Source organism: Octodon degus, unplaced genomic scaffold (assembly GCF_000260255.1).
Source record: "Octodon degus isolate 3935 unplaced genomic scaffold, OctDeg1.0 scaffold00008, whole genome shotgun sequence".
Lineage (NCBI taxonomy): Eukaryota > Metazoa > Chordata > Mammalia > Rodentia > Octodontidae > Octodon > Octodon degus.
In genome coordinates, this window is record NW_004524584.1 from 7,917,111 (window position 1) to 7,933,496 (window position 16,386).

The 16,386-nt window shown below is 40.5% G+C and overlaps 1 protein-coding gene across 4 annotated transcripts; it reads right to left on the reverse strand.

Annotated features, from left to right (window-relative positions):
• Positions 1-152: 152 nt before the first annotated feature.
• Positions 153-16,266, reverse strand: Cdv3 (CDV3 homolog). 4 transcript variants are annotated; one of them, XM_023705123.1, is made up of 5 exons: positions 16,133-16,265; positions 15,773-15,849; positions 3,476-3,618; positions 2,035-2,194; positions 153-899 (listed from the first exon to the last, which is right to left on the reverse strand). In XM_023705123.1, exons 2-5 carry the CDS (start codon positions 15,781-15,783, stop codon positions 749-751), a joined length of 465 nt encoding a protein of 154 aa, XP_023560891.1. In that variant the 5' UTR covers positions 15,784-15,849; positions 16,133-16,265; the 3' UTR covers positions 153-748. The 4 variants fall into 4 exon arrangements, with proteins under 4 accessions (XP_023560891.1, XP_023560900.1, XP_004625068.1 ...); XM_023705132.1 differs by having other exon boundaries at positions 153-459; positions 16,133-16,263; XM_004625011.2 differs by having other exon boundaries at positions 806-1,612; positions 16,133-16,266.
• Between the last annotated feature and the right edge of the window lie 120 nt (positions 16,267-16,386).

A 16,386-nucleotide genomic window follows, 5' to 3' on the forward strand; every position in this document is an offset into this window, starting at 1 on the left:
ACTACTAAAGGAAACTAGATTATTCCCCAGCCCACCCTCTTTCCCACCTGATGGATCCAAGTTTGGTAAATTTAATTTGCAGTTACATCAGACTAACTAAAAATTGAAATTATAAATCACAGCCCTACTCAGCTGATCTGAAGAACACATCAGTTTTTTTTTTGAAAGTGGCATGTTCCAAAAGTCTCATACAGCCACAGCTTACTACAGAGTACTCTTTAGGGTAGGGCACAGGACAGGTTAATTAAGGTCACTTAAATCTTCATCTTTTACAGCAGATCAGAACCCAGATGGCTGACTTTCTGCAGGATTTCTGGTAGAAATCCAGTAGAGCTGGTTTCAAGGTTCACATCAACACTTTAATAGCTGTAACCTTCTTATCCAGAAGTTGTGATCCACATGAAGTCAACAAAGAGTGCAGCAAGTCTGAGGTAGTCAACCCTTACAAAGGCTCAGTATCTGAACATAAAAAGATTTTCCAAATGACCACTGGCTGCAGGTTTTGGTTTTTTTGTATTTGCAGAGCAATTATGAAAAAAGTGTTTAATCTAGTTCACACATTTATATAACAATGAAAATACCCCTAAATCCAATATACATAAAGAACAGTTGTGATATTTTAAACTCCCATAGTGCAACAGGTCGGTCACGTGCATGGTCTGCATCCGCTGCTGTAGATCCAACAGAGACCATTCGTGGTGATTAGCTGTGGTCTAGTTACCTTAGAGGGGTTAGCAAAGACCATTCCTTAATGATAAGGTGTGTGGCTGCATTTCTGGTTTTCAAGCACAGCATACTGGTTGTCTAGCTGAAGTTTAAGGGCCTGGTTTTTTGAAATCTCATCCCTACCTCTATTTTTGTGTCTTACTACTTCAAAGCTCTTCTCCATTTCTTTATCCCTAAGGGAAAAGAAATGTTATCAGTAAATATTTCTTCACTGGAGTTTTTTGGAAAATGTACTTTATATTTCTTTTAAAAAGTCACCCCTTAAGAATCTTGGGGAGAGACAGAAAGGGAGAAATGGTACATAAAACCAGTATTAAACCATTTTAAGGCTTCAACTGAACAGAAGACACACAATACTGTACTGTAGCTTTATGGTCTCATCTTTTACTCAAGAGTAGTACTGCAAACCTATTTTGGGACCGACTTGAAGACAACTGGAAAGAAGCTGTATAATGACTCTTCCTAAAACTGACTTACTTTCAGCAATTAGTTAATATGTTTCTTTATGCATAAGGGTAACAATTTTATTCAAGTAAACTTATGACAACAGTTTCTCCTCATTTCTGCTTTGTGGGAGTGGGGTAGGTCAGATCAGGTAAGGAAAGATGAGCATGTTGAGTCACTGCCCTCCCAGAGGTCCCTTATACATTTTGTACCACAGAGTAGAGGAGCCAGTCCAAGTGGAGGTTTAAATTCAAGCCAGCTGTGCTCTCAAAGAGGCAAAAAGGCTGGGATTTACTTTAAAAGCCACCCCAAAAAAAATTTCCATCTGATGTCATTTATATTTCTTCCCATTTTATTTACTTTTAAAAATTCATGTCCCTAAGTAAGATGTAGATGAACCACATGTGGTCATTTAATTCCAGGTAGCATTCATTTTAAGTACCTGCTGAAATAAGATTATTTTAATATTAGATTTTTAAATGTCAACATCTTTCACCTATTCATTGTTTACTGGGAATATAAGGAAACTTTGCTCTTGTATTTCCAAGTTCCATATTATAAGGAACCTAAACTAGTTATAATATACAAAGAATTCTAGTTGTGATTTGCCATCACCACAAAACCAGGGTTTAGAGACTGATGGACAGCAGACAAAGTGTCTTTAGTGCTTTTTCCCTTGTCCTGCCCCTACCCCTACCCCCCACCTCCCACCTCCCTCCCGGGTACCTAAGATCCAGCCTGGTTCTAAGCTGACTGTCAGCAGATAAAGAGTGATCTCCTGCTAGTGGGTTTGAATGCCCCCAATCTACCTCCTGAACCAGGGCTGGGAGAGCCCACATAAAAGGCAGTAATTAGGGTACTTACTTCCGGCTTTCTACGTGCTTGGCAGTGGACTGCAAGGATGGAAACTGTGTATCACTGTATATTTCTGGTGGTCCTTGTGGCGTTTTCCTTGTTGTGGTTAGTCTGGCCCCAGGAGGCCTATACACACCACTAGTCATTGCCGGTTCTGGGGTTTCTGTAACTAATGTTTTACAACAGTTTAGAGAAATCAAACAAATAGTCTGTTTAAGTAAGTCACTCCTACACTTCCAGATCATTTATAATAAGTATGAAAACAAGCAAACCCTGATATAGGGAAGGGTCTCTGGGTGAAACAGAAGGAAAGAAAAGTAGTTTGAGGAAATATTTTCAAAAAACTCTCTTTAGGGCAGTACTCTTTACTGCTCTTCCATGTACAATTTGAACTTTACTGGTAAATAAGCTCTAAAGCATTGCTACTAGAAATGGGAACGGATACTGCTGTTGGTATGGTAGATAGCTCTCATCCAGGACCTTTCAAAATACGTCTATTTTGCCCTCAGTTTCCCTGAGTAAACAGGGGTAATCATTTCTTTACCTGATGACAAACTAAACAAGATGCCTGCATAGTTGTTTTAAATTATAAAAACAGAAAAAAAACAAAAACAAGCAATTAATATTTCAGGGTAGGGTCTACAGGGTCTCACTACTAGATCGGACTCCTAGCAATCCGCCCATTTACAGCCTCCCAAGAGCTGGGATTATAGGCATGCTCCAGTGCACCCAGTCTCAATTACTGTCTCAGCGTGTGTTGGGGGGGCTCCTTGAAGGGGGGGGAGAACGCGGAGGGGGGGGGGGGGCCGGGGGGGGGGGGGGAGGCGGGCAGGCCTGGGATCAAACCCCCAGTCCCCTGCCACAAAAAAAAACCCTGGTCCCTGAGCCTGTTTGCAGGCGCTTTAATCCACTGAGCTATTTGGCCATCCCCAGAAACAAGCAATTAGATAACCTTATTTCACTGACTCTTTTACTCATTCTCTTCCACATCAATGGAGTAAGGCTCTTCGCCTTTGTTTTCTTAGAAAATTCAGAAAAAAAAATTTAGAAGCTGAGCAGCTCCTGACTAACCATCCTAACAGTTTGGGGATTAAGCCTAACTTTTTCTATCTCCCACACCTCATATTCAAACATGCACTTGGTTTCCACTTACCAAAAACTTCATTTTGGGCTGGTAGTATAGCTCAATGATTAAGAATACTTGCCTAGTATTAGTATGTGTGAAACCCTAGGTTGAATCTTCAGTACCACAAATCAATATTTTTAGCACAACAAAACTTGTGGAATACTTTTAAACAAAAGCACAACTATTAACTTCCAGATTTCTTCCACTTAAGATCCTGCAAGTTCTTCCACAACAATACCACACGCATGCTTTTAGTTGAGGGTGGAGGACATGTACCACTGTGTGTCAACAAGCTGTCTTTTGGGACAGAAACAGTAAAATTACCAATTACTGGTGCGGGAGGTGCTTGTACTGGAGCTGTTTTATTCCAGGGTCCTGAAGACTTCTCTGTACCACCACCACCTCCACCTTCTTCCCAGTTATCTCCTGGATCTTCTCTCTTTTCATTATCATCTTCTTCCTTTTCACTAGTGGAAAAGCAAACAAGTGAAGAACCACTGGGAAATATTGTCAGTCCAAATCCTCAACTGTATCAATATGTATCTCTGACTGACTCTGCAGAAGTCGTTTAATGACCTCTTCAAAGCCTAAATGCTTCATGTACTTTAAGGAAAAAAAAACTGTGGGGAGCAGGAGAAATGGGGGATTTTTATTTATATAATACATTGGGACTCTCGCTTGACTTCATATGAAAAAAAGACTGCATTAATTTAAAAAAAGGAAACCTCCAAAGTTCCATTATGCAAATCACTTCATAAACTCAAGAACTCAGAAATGTTTAACACACTGATATGCCTATGTGACAAACTACATTATTATTTGTATTCTAAGTGACCCAAGTAAAAGTACACCCCAGCTCAAAAAACTACAGAAGAGGGTGACGGAAATGCAGAGAAAAAGGTGAATTGAAGAGTTAAATGAATGACAAGATTTTTCTAGGACCAATGTGTACAAACTAGCACTTATGCTAAATGTATTTTTAGTGGAAAAAAAATGGCTTTCAAAAGATGTAATTTTATTTATAATTCTTTAGCACATTACAAAATGCTCTCAAAACGAGAATTTTCATTCTAACACAGCAAGGCTATGTCTTAAGTTTACATCACTCAGTGCCACAGATCTCATTAGTTTCAAGACCACCTTGGGCCGGCCAGACAGCTCCGTGGACTAAAGCGTTTGCTTAGGCAGACACAGGGACCAAGGTTCAATCCCTGGCTCTATATGTTGTGCCAGCCCCACCCCCAGGGTGGTTAAGACTAGGTGTGGTGGCACCAGCCTGTAATCCCAGCACTTGGGAGGCTGAAAACAGGAGGATCATTGTAGGTCTGATTTGTGTAGTGAGACCCTGTGGACCCTGTACTAAATACATTTTAAAAAATACAGATCTCATTAGCTTCAGTCTCTGTCCAACAAGTGGAATACAAAGAACCTGTAACACAAACACACACTGGTCATCTACTAAGAGCCCAGTCTTTAGCTTACCAATTAATACAAAAGATACACTCCAAGGAAAACATTGCATCCTAAGACTATCCATGTTATTTTAAACAGGATCTTACTATGCTGCCCAGACTAGACCTGAATTCCTAGGCTTTAGCCTACTAAGTGCTAGAACTACATGTGCTCAGAACAGCATGACCAGCTACAATTTTAATGTCAACCTTGGTATCATTACTCTTTTTGTGCATGTGTGGTGGGGGGGGGGGGGCGCACCTGGACATGCTCTACCACTTACATCCCCAGCCAGTTTCTTTATTCTTTAATTAGAATCTACAGTTTCTCCAAGGTATCTGTTTTTTTTTTTTCCTTCTGCTGGGCTACTTATAATTTTATATTTTATATACCCAAAGATCACTCTAAGAGATCAAGTAATTGCAATTCATCTCTCTATTACTGGCTCAACAGCAGGGATATTTAGCATAATACTGTTATTGTTCATTGAGCTGCCTTTTTGAAACTGACCCTGCTGATTCACCTGGAAGTGACTCCTGACTTTTCCTGGAATTATTATTTGTGACAGTGGTGGCTTGTCTTGGGTCCTTAACTTCTTAATCTCCTTCACCAACCTTTTCCCTCATCCCTTACACCAGTTCTCCTGACACCTGGTTAACCATCATGCCCATTAACAATGCATGGATGACTCACTCCTTGACTTTCCATATAACCTTGAGAACCATGACAAATAGCCTTCCCTAGCTTTTCCGTAAGCGTGCTTTCCCTCCATTGTTATTAGAATAATATGTATTTTGGCTGTAAGATAAATTTATTAGCATGATGGTCTCTTTTAAAACCAAAAAATTTTCAAAGATAATGGCAGTCTTATGTGAACTGCCACCAACCACAGGTGATTCTAGCATTTAGAGGCCCAGGGTTTCAATTACAAAGGCAGGGAAGAGCATATCTTCAATCTGCATTAAGACCATATATGAGAGAGAAAAAAGATGAATATGACCACACTACCCTTTTCCTTTTAGATTATTAACATATAATGGAATTCTATTTAATCATCTACAATCATACCAAGGCCTACACTGCTATGGAAGTAGCATTCATAATATAAACTAGCAACTTACTAAATCATGTATATAAGCATAAATGCAAGAACATTAAGATCAGTTTTGGGGGGTTGAGGATGTAGCTTGGGACAGAGTAAATACCTAACATATGCAAGGTCCCATGTTTCATACCTAGTACTGCAAACAAAACTATCAAAAATGTTTTAAGGATTAGCTTTGGGTGCTAGAATGCAACTATGAGCTAATTCCAAAGCCATACTGCTTGGTTCAAATTTAGACTCTGCCATTTAGTGGCCAGGAAACACCAAAGATGGCAGTTAACTTCAGGGGTTTTTTTTGTATCTAAAATGAGGGTAACAGCCCCACTATGAAGATTAAATGAGGGCCCAGGGAGATGGCTCAGTAGAATAAGCGCTTCCCTGGCAAGCGCAAGGGCCTGAGTTCAATCCCCGGTTCCAAAGAAAAAAGAAAAAAAGATTAAATGAGTTAATGAGACATATAGCACCTAGAACAGTACCTGGCACACAGTAAACACTGCTAGTAGATATCTTTTAATATTTAAATATGTTTCTATTCAAGTATCACATACACCAAAAGAAAATAGTTTTCAACTAAAAACATGCTCTATTTTAAAAAACCTTTATTAGTAAAAGTATATGATACATATGTTTTCTAATCATTTTGGGGAATTGGTATATGTAAATACAGTTTGTTTCTTTTTTAAAAATGGACTTTTTTTTTTTTTTTGCATTTTAGAGAAGGGCCTACAGGGTGTTCAGGGTTTCTTCACTACTAGATGGAACTTGTGATTCTCCCATTTACAACCTCCCAAGAGCTGGGATTACAGGCATGCACCACCACTCCCAGTTTCAACTGCTGTCTCAGTGTGGCCCAGGGGCAGGGCCAGCATGGCAGGCCCAGAGATTGAACCCCCAGCCTCTGCACCTGCTTGCAGGCACTTTAATCCACCGAGCTATTTAGCAGCCCTTAAAATGGAATTTTTGCCAGGTGTGATGGTGCTTTCTTATAATCCCAGCTTCTGTTAGGCTGAGATAGGATCACCGAGGTAGAGGTCAGCCTGGGCTACACAGTAAGTTCAAGGCCAGCCTCACTACATAGCAAAACTTTGCTCAAAAAAAAACAGTAAATAAAAATGGAATTTTTCCCAAAATCTTGGGTTTATTATCCAGTACTGCAAATAAATGAATGAATAAAATGTTTTTGGATTTTCTGTGGGGGATAGATAATGGGGACTGAATCCAGGGACTATGGACTGAGCTACATCCTGGAATTATTATTACACAAGATCTTGGCAATCAGGCCAGCAAGATAGCTCAGTGGACTAAGCACATGCTTAGGCAACCTCAGGAACCAGAGTTGATTCCTAGCACCACATGCCTCGCTGAGCCAGCCACCAAGACTGGGCATGGTGGCACACTGCTGTAATCCCAGTACTGGGGAGGCTGAAAAGAGAAGGATCACTATGAGTTCAACCTACGTAGTGAGGGGAGGCCTTGTGGTGCAACAGTAATGAGTCTGACTCCAACCTGCATAGTGAGACTCTGTACCAAATTAAAAAAAAAAAAAAAAAAAAAAAAAAAAAAAAGAAAAAAAAATCTTGGTAATCACTATATCCCAGGGTAAGTTCAAATGTACCATCTTTCAGCCTTAGGCTCCCAGACTACTGGGATTAAAGAAGTATATAACATACCCAGGTTAAAAACATCACTTTTTTGGGGGGTTTTTTGAGGTAGGATCTCACTATGTAGTGTAGACTTGCTCTGAATGCTCTATGAAGCCCATGCTGGCCTCTGGCTCCTGGTAATCCTCCTGCCTCAGCCTCCAGAGTGCTGAAATTACAGGAATATACCATTATGCCTGGCCAAACAACAACAAAAAAAAGATTTTACAAGACAGACATCAGACAGTACCATTTTCTAAGGCAGGGTTTCTTTTTTTTTATTTATCAGATACGGGTTCTCACTACGCAGTTCAGACTCAATGGTGATCCTCCTGTCTCAGCACCTATGCTGCTGGGATTATAGGCATGCAACACCACATCCAGTTTCAGGACCATCATGGTGCACTGGGGATCAAATCTGGGCCCTAGCTCTTGGCAGGCAGGTGCTTAGACCCCTGAGCTATCTCCCCAGGCCCTTTTTTTTTTTTTTTTTTTTGGTCTTTTTTTTTTTGAGACAAAGTTTCAATATGTAATTCAGGCTGGGCCTGAATTAGTTTATTTAGCCCTGTGCTGTCCTCCAACTCACAGCAATCCTCCTGACTCAGCTTCCTGAGTGCTACAATTACAAACAAGCACCACCTCACCTGGCCTAAGGTGGGTTAGTAAGTGGGATGAATGCCTGTGTAAGCATATGAAGGCAACTTACCCAGGAGTTTAACAGTGAGTGACATTCAAACCTCAGAATTAATCCAAAAGGACCTTAACAAAAATAAAAAAAACTTCACTTTTGCAGCCATGCCAATGTCTGTGCAGTCATGCTGTTTTTCTTGATGTAAGGGTCAAAGCATCAACCCTAATTCACCTAGCTAACAAGTGACTAGTACTGTCCCAACAATCCAACCTATGCCAGAGAAAGCCATGGAAATCCCCACAAAGACCTCCATGGCACTTATATATTCTTGTGCATACCCCAAGCTGAGGCATCAGAGCTTTCAACCACTCATTTACATTTTGAAATAGCTATTAACTCATCAGTGTATAAATTCTAAACTATTAACTACTGATTAGCTATTAATAAATGCTTAAGTCAATGTTATTCCTAATACCATAAAAACAAGATTAAGATTCTGAAGTATTAGCTAAATTAAATACTGAAAATTATCTAATTAAGAACCTTCATCTCAGATGAAGGAACCAAGGTCCAAAGACAGCCTTCCCTGATAAATCCCACAGTACTAAAGGCAAGGTATAAGTGATTTATATATCCTGTTGCATTTTCATATTTCAGAAAATGTCAATTCTCCAAAAATCCAAATCCCAAAGGTAAAAGCAACATTTTGCCTAGTTATTTCTCAGAAGAAATGCTGAAATTCAGCTTTTTATGAGACTTAAATTCAGTACTTCACACAATACAGTACACACTACAATACACCTTTAACACCAGAGTACCGTCTTTAAGTTTCTAAGGTACTACTGGTTAGGGTATGGCAGCACAATTACATTAGAAAAGGAACATTTACTGACTAGCTACCTACACCAGTCCATCACAGCAATGTCACAACAACACAAAGGTAGAGGAGAAATCCACTAAAATAAGAGGGAAGCTGGCAGGTAAGCTTCTCTGGGGTCCAAAGCAGCTGTGCTAAATCACAGGCCTATCAGGAGTCCACATTCCTTTACTTCACATATTACATTTTATCCTCTTCACAGCTCTTAAGGTATAACAGAAATTTTCCCTATGAGAGGAGAAATTTGTTTTTATTAAGATTAATTGGTATAGGGGCTGGGGAGATAGCTCAGTAGAGTAAGCGCTTACCTGGTAAGCGCAAGCACCTGCATTCAATCCCTGATTCCGCCAAAAAAGATTAACTGGTATACTTATGGAGCTGAGGGCCAGGGAGATGGCTCAGTAGAATAAGTGCTTGCCTGGCAAGTGCAAGGGCCTGAGTTCAACTCCCGGTTCCAAAAAAAAAAGGAAGAAAGAAAGAAACCAAATACTTATGGGGCTAAGAAGATAGCTCAGCAGTCCTAGCACCTGCCTGGCAAATGGCAAGGACCCAAGTTTGATCCCCAATACCATATGCTGTGCTGGCCCCGAAATCAGGCATGGTGGCACACTCCTGTAATCCCAGGGCTAGGGAGGCTGAGACAAGAGGATCAATATTGAGTCTGAGTTGTGTGTGTAGCAAGACCCTGTATCCAGTTTAAAGAAAAAGTATATGTACAAAGGACAGAACAAAGTAGGCATAATGACAGAAATCCTTAATCCTGGCTGCTTGGGAGGCTAAAACAGGAGGACCCCAACTTTGAGGCTAGTATGGATAACACAGCAAGACCCTGTTTCCAAAAATCCCTGTGCTTATCTCAATGGAGAAACTTTTGCAACCTAATTATAATTCCCCTTCTTCAACACTAGGGGGAGGCAGCTGAAACAAAAAAGAACTCCAGTGTTTAAAAAGGAGATAAAAATGCCTCATCTGTGCATGGCCTCCAATACTGAAAATTGCACCAACTTCATCCCAAGAAATCCTCACCATCCCTCCCACACACAGTAACTGTCTCTCCTTTGGTCCCCCCCCACCCCCAGTACACTTCTTCAAAATTATCTCATTTTTCAATTCCAGCACTGAAGAAAGCTGAGGCAGGACAATAGGAAGTTTGAGCCTGGCCTGGGCAACTTAGCAAGACTCTTTCAAAATATAAATAGAGTCAAGGAAATAATTCAGTGTGATGTTCTAGGATCAATCCTCAACACAACGAACAAAACTGCTATAGTTAAGTCCAGCTTATATTCAGGAAGTTTCTTTTCCTGAACTCCACTTGATAGATTTAAAGATCTAGACTTTTTTTTTTTTTTTAAATGTATTTAGTACAGAGTCTGCAGGGTCTCACTACACAATCGGACTCATAGTGATTCCTGTTTTCTGCCTCCCAAGCACTGAGATTGCAGGCATGCACCACCACATCCATCTCAACCACAGTCTCCACGCACTCGAAGGATGGGGCCAGCGCACACATGGAGATAGGGATCATGTGGAGCCAGGAATCGAACCCAGGTCCCTGCATCTGCCTAAGCAGGTGCTTTAATTTGCTGAGCTATCATCTGGCTGGCCCTGAAGATCTAGACTTCTAAAGAAGGTTCCAAGAAGTCACTAGGCTCCATTGGCTTCATTTGAAAAAGATCTATTCCCTATTTGTCTTCTTACCCTTTATTTATGTACTTTTAGTTTCTCATGTAAGATAAGTGGTACTGCTATGAACATAGAAATGCATGTATCCCTGTAATATGACAACTCAGGAAGATACAAAGGATGGGGGGGGGTGTGAAGAACTGAAGAAGAAAAACAAAATAAAAGGGCCGAGGAGATAGCTCAGTAGAGTAAGTGTTTGCCTGGCGAGTGCAGGGTCCCGAGTTCAATCCCCAGTACCACACACACACACACACACACACACACACACACTCTTTAAATAACAGCGGAGTTTTTGCAAACGGTTAAGGGAATGAAGAGTTAAGAAGGAGCAAGGAGAGGACAAACTGCAATGTACATGCACCAACTCTGCAAGGTAAATCTAGTCATATACACTATGAAACACTAATGACAAATATGGGAGAAAAATAATTAGCAATATTGAAAATAAAAATCATTGGGCTCTAAGAACTCAAGTCTTTATTGAAATACGTGTGCAATGTTCTGAAAAATCAAAAATTAAATATTTTTCGCCAAAATCCACTTAAATGGAAGAAGTACAGAGATTCTACAATTAAGCGATAATTTTAACTCAAGGGTCAGGCTCTTTATTATCATCAACTGCTTCTCTCTCAACCTGATAATTCTATCATGACCTGACCTGGAATAAGATCTATTAATTTTGAATATTAAATATTCTTGGGAGCTGGGTATGATGGTATATGTCTCTAATTCCAGCATTCAAAAGGCTAAGATAGGAAGACTGCAGCAAGTTCAAGGCCAGCCTGGGTTACACAGTCTATACAAGGTCAGCCTGAAAAACAACACTGAAAAACATAAAGCTCATCTCAAAAAACCTAATTTTTATTGGGCCAGCGAGACAGCTCAGCAGAATAAACGCCTGCTTAGGCAAGCACAGGGACCAGAGTTGATTCCCGGGCACCACATGTGGAGCTGGCTCCATCCCTGGGCACACTGAGCCAGCAGCAGGAGTCCTGGTGGTACACACCTGTAATCCCAGTGAAAACAGGACGATCACCATGAGTCTGAGTTGTGTAGTGAGACTGTACTAAATACATTTTAAAAAATCACACAAAAAAAAACCCCTAAGTATTCTTGGTACTTAAATTTTGAGATGGCTGGTAAGCATGAGACAGAACTGAGTACAGTATGTTTGTTCCCTTGCAAATACATACTTACCCTGGATAAAAGCCCAACATGCTAAATTCATGTCTAGAACTTTAAGACTATATACAGTATTTGTAGCTAACTTTCACTTGGTAAAAGAGAAAGATAAAATATCCCAATCCCAAAGTTGGATGGGAGACTCACTGGAAACTCTCAGTTTATTGGTGTTTATTATCTTGCAACCTTTTTAATTTCTAATTTTTCAAAACAAAAAGTTGTAAGAAAATGCAAGATTTCAGACTAAAAACTTCCATGATATTCTAAGTCAACTTTCAAAGTTGCTTTTCCCCTTGCACTATACTAAGATAGTAAGGCAGTATCTCTCACAAACAAAATAGTATTCCATAAAGGACCACTGTCCCATCAATACCAGAAAAAGTCCATTTCTTCCTTTCTAAGCAATTCTGCCCAAATAACAAAGAAGGTGATTCAAGATCTCTAAGCAACATTTAACACTCCAAGGCAGATATTTTTTAACTGCTTATCCTAATGCCACTGGGGGCTGAATGCAGGACCATGGGCATACCATACCATACCATATCTATCACTGTTATACTTTCAGTCCTTTGAGATAGTGTCTGGTACATACCCAAGTACCTTCTATATCCTGGACATTTAAGAAACATCTTGCTCAAAGAAAGAATCTGAACAATTCTGACTAGTCTGTTTTGTAGATAAGAATGTTCAAAAGTAAAATCACTTGTTCAAGGTGATACAAGCACTAAGCAACAGAGGTTAAAATGCAAACCCAAGTTTGTCTTTCCCTAGAGGCCCATGTTTTAAACTCTATCTCATTTATGTGAGCCATCTACTTAGGAACAAATGTTTTTCTTGGTATTTCTACTTTACTGAGTTTCACTGCTGGGAATTTTTCTGGCAGGGTGGAGGGGTGGTAAAAATAGAATCCAGGTCTCATGCACTTTAAAAGCAAGTGCTCTACCACCGAGCTACATTCCCAACCTTACCACCAAAGAATTTAATACAAAGTTTATAAAAATACTAACATAAGGTAAAAATTTTAGTAATTATTATTGAACCTCATATGGTTTCCCACCCTCAAGCCTTTCCTGGAAAACAGATTCCCCTTTATTAAATGGAAACACAGGCCCCAGACTCCGTAATTTCTGACTCACAAAAGGTTTCTGAAAATTGAATGTTTTGCAATGTTAACAGATTAGCAAAAGACTAAGATAGCTATTCAGCAGCAATGATTAGATGCTTGTATTGAAAAAACACACATAAAAGCTGGTCTATGAGAGCCCCGCAAGGTGGCAGACACCTGTAATCCCAGTACTAAGGGAGGCTGAAGCAAACAGGATCAAGTTTGAGCCCTAACTAGACAACTTAACAAGACCCTGTCTCAAAAACAAAAAAAGGCCTGGGGATGTAGCTCAATGGAGAGGCTCTGGTTTCAATCCCCAGTAGAATATAAACAACAAATAAAAACTAAGCCAAGCAGAACTTAAAAGACTCATTTTAGTTGAAATCTACTTATTCATCTAATGAAGATACTATTTAAAAAATAATCCACTTTCAAGGGTAGCCAAAAGAGCTCAAGATTAGACTGGGCAACATTGTTTCTCAAAACAAAAACAAAAACAAAACCCCACCTAAACTTAAGAGTAGGGATATAGTTCAGAGAATGAGGCCCTGAGTTCAATCCCTAGCACTGGCAAAAGGAAAAAAAAATAGTCAATAGCCATAAGACTACAATAACTGAAGATGGATATGGGACTTAGATTCGTGCCATTCAAGTCAGAAAAAGGCAAACCAAAATGAGCCAAACTTTACCAAATAGGAGGCATACACTCAAGTGATTTTGAAATCCTAAAGGACAGTAACCTCATAACCCACATAACTCATTTTTGTAAGTCAAATGCCCAAGAGAGCAAGCATAAGGGCGAGTTCAATCCCCGGTTCCACAAAAAAATTCCCCAGGAGAAAAAGAAAAAAAAAAAAAAAAAAAAAAACAGGAGGGACCTCAAATAGCTCAGCAGATTAAAGGGCCTGCAAGCAGGTGCAGGGGCTGGGGGTTCGATCCCCAGGCCTGCCGTGCTGACCCCGCTTCGCAGGGGGCACTGAGATGGCAACTGAGACTGGGAGTGGTGACACGGGCCTGTAATCCCAGCTCTTGGGAGGCTGTAAAACAGGCAGATCGCTGAGTCTGATCTATTAGTGAGACCCTGAACATCCTGTAGACCCTTCCCTAAAATTAAAAAAAAAAAAAAAAAAAGAAAAAGACAGGAATAGGTATTTTCCAAACTACATCTCTTTAGAAATGTGCAAAAACAATATAAAGGAAACCCACCTGTGGCCACGAATCAAACACCAGTGTAATCATTTCTATACAAATACTACACAGTAACCTCAGGAATGGAGAAGCCACACACAATGAAACATACTTCTCATCCTAGTACTGTAGAAGCTGAGGCAGGAAGATCACCGAGGTCAAGGTTAGGCTGGGTGACCTTGGGAGCTCTTGTCTCAGAAAATAAAATGTAGCTCAGGAGGCCCTGGGTTTAATTCCCAGCAAAGCAAACAAAATTTTAACAACTACTGGAGAAGATACACTACTTAAAATTTCCCACTAGCAATCAGGTGTTTTCCTTCACTTAAAAACTCACAAATGGTACTTTCATGCTGAAACGCTTGCGGACATTAAATGTTCTGCCTTGGTAAGCAGTAAGCAAATATCAAAAATAACAGCCCTGGTTTTTCCACAAAAGTTATTTAAGGCCATAAATACCACCTAAACCTATCAAAAGTTTGCATTTAAGGGAATATGCACCAGCTAGTAACTAGCACTGTACATCTATATAAACTCAAGCAGTTAACTGAGATCATTTTATGTCATTGAGGTTTAAAAACTCAAAAATACTAATTTTAAAGTCATGGAACCATAGGACTGCTGTTTTTTCCTACTTTCCAAACTGCTGAAAATATGACATTTAACATAAATCTGACCACCATGGACTTGAGGATGTCCTTAATTTTAAATTCAATTACCCAATTTGTAAAAAATTACCATGCTTCCTTGAACTTTAAAAACAGCACACTTAGACATGGCTGTAGCTGTCACAGGGCCTCTGAGTGTAGAACCAAGGCCATGGTTTAATCACTAGTACTTGGTGGGGAAAGGGAAAATAAGTTTAGACTATGTAATTTCACTCTACAAACTTCTAGGGAAAATTAACCTTTTGTATTAGGATATGATAGCTATGACTGGGTTAGGCTGATTTCACTGTGAACACAAAATCTGTACTAGTACGTAAGCATCCCATACTTCAATTATAAAAATATGGATCAACTTGCCTAGTGGACAAAGGCAAAACAAAAACCTGGAAATATCTGAAAAACACCTCCATTCTTTTTTTTTTTTTTTTTAATGTGTTTAGTACAGGGTTTACAGGGTCTCACCACACAGATCAGACTCCTAGTGATTTTCTGGTTTTTCAGCCTTCTAAACTCTGGGATTACAGGTGTGCCCCATCACAGCCTAGTCTCAATGCCCACTTTCAATCATATCTCAGTATGCCCTGGGGGGGTGGGCCGGCACAATACTCTTAGGATCGAACCCAGGTCTGTGTGTCTGCCTAAGCAGGCGCTTTAATCCGCTGAGCTATCTGGCCGGCCCACACCTCCATCATTTCTGAAACAAAAGAGTAAAAGTGAATTCTACCATGCTAAAAGTAAAACATCTGTCCAAGTGTGGTAGCACACGCCTGTAATCCCAGCACTTGAGAGGCAGAAGCAGGAGAATTTCAAATTCCAGGCCAAACTGGGGTACAGGGGCCATGAATTTAAAAAAAAAAAAAAAATCCGGTAAAACAATCTATTTTAGGTGCCTTGAATAAAAGGCCCTAATCAGAACCGGAAGTAGGCAACTATTACAGGACTTTTACAGCTGACAGCTAATTTAATGAGCGCATAGAACTACCTTCATGGAGAAATAATCCACTAGAGTCTTAAATTTCTTCAGTACAAAGTTACTTCACCCAATACGTGTAGTATGCAGGACTATCTAAACCCACGCGCATTCACACTATACCTTATCTGCATGGCCTGTACTCTGAGTCCGCTGTAATCAACCTCTTTTTGCTCAAATTCTTTCCACTCATCTTCATCCTGTGAAAGAAATACCTGATCAATCAAAGCTATTTTCAAACATGCAACTAAGCAGTCTGAGACTATGAAAAACGCACTCGTCTTCAGACCAAAGTCCTCTCTTGGGTGATCCCAAGACAGACGTGCCCACAGGTCTAATATTGAGGCCGAATTCTCAAAGACGAGTTGTTACTTTGTCAACTTGGAAAAACCAAGTAAAGAAACACCAATAGTAACTGCAACTACATTTCTAGCTCAATGTTGCCTTGACTTTTCCCTCCCCGGCTTAGGGACCAAGTCGTACCAACGCAGGTGCCCCAAAGGCGACAGCACTTCAAAAGGCAAATTCGGCCCCTGTTACGGTTCAAGTCGGGCGACAATTACTACAGCAGACGTCACTCACAAACGCCCGCAGACGGGCGCTGCGGCCCCAACCGAGTGCTCGCAGGGGTCCGGTTCCCGCGAGCCCGGCCGACGTGGGCCGCCGCGTCACGTGGCCGCCCGCAGCAGCCGTCCCGCCCGGGCCCCGCCGGCGCCTCCCCGGGAAGCAAGGCGGGG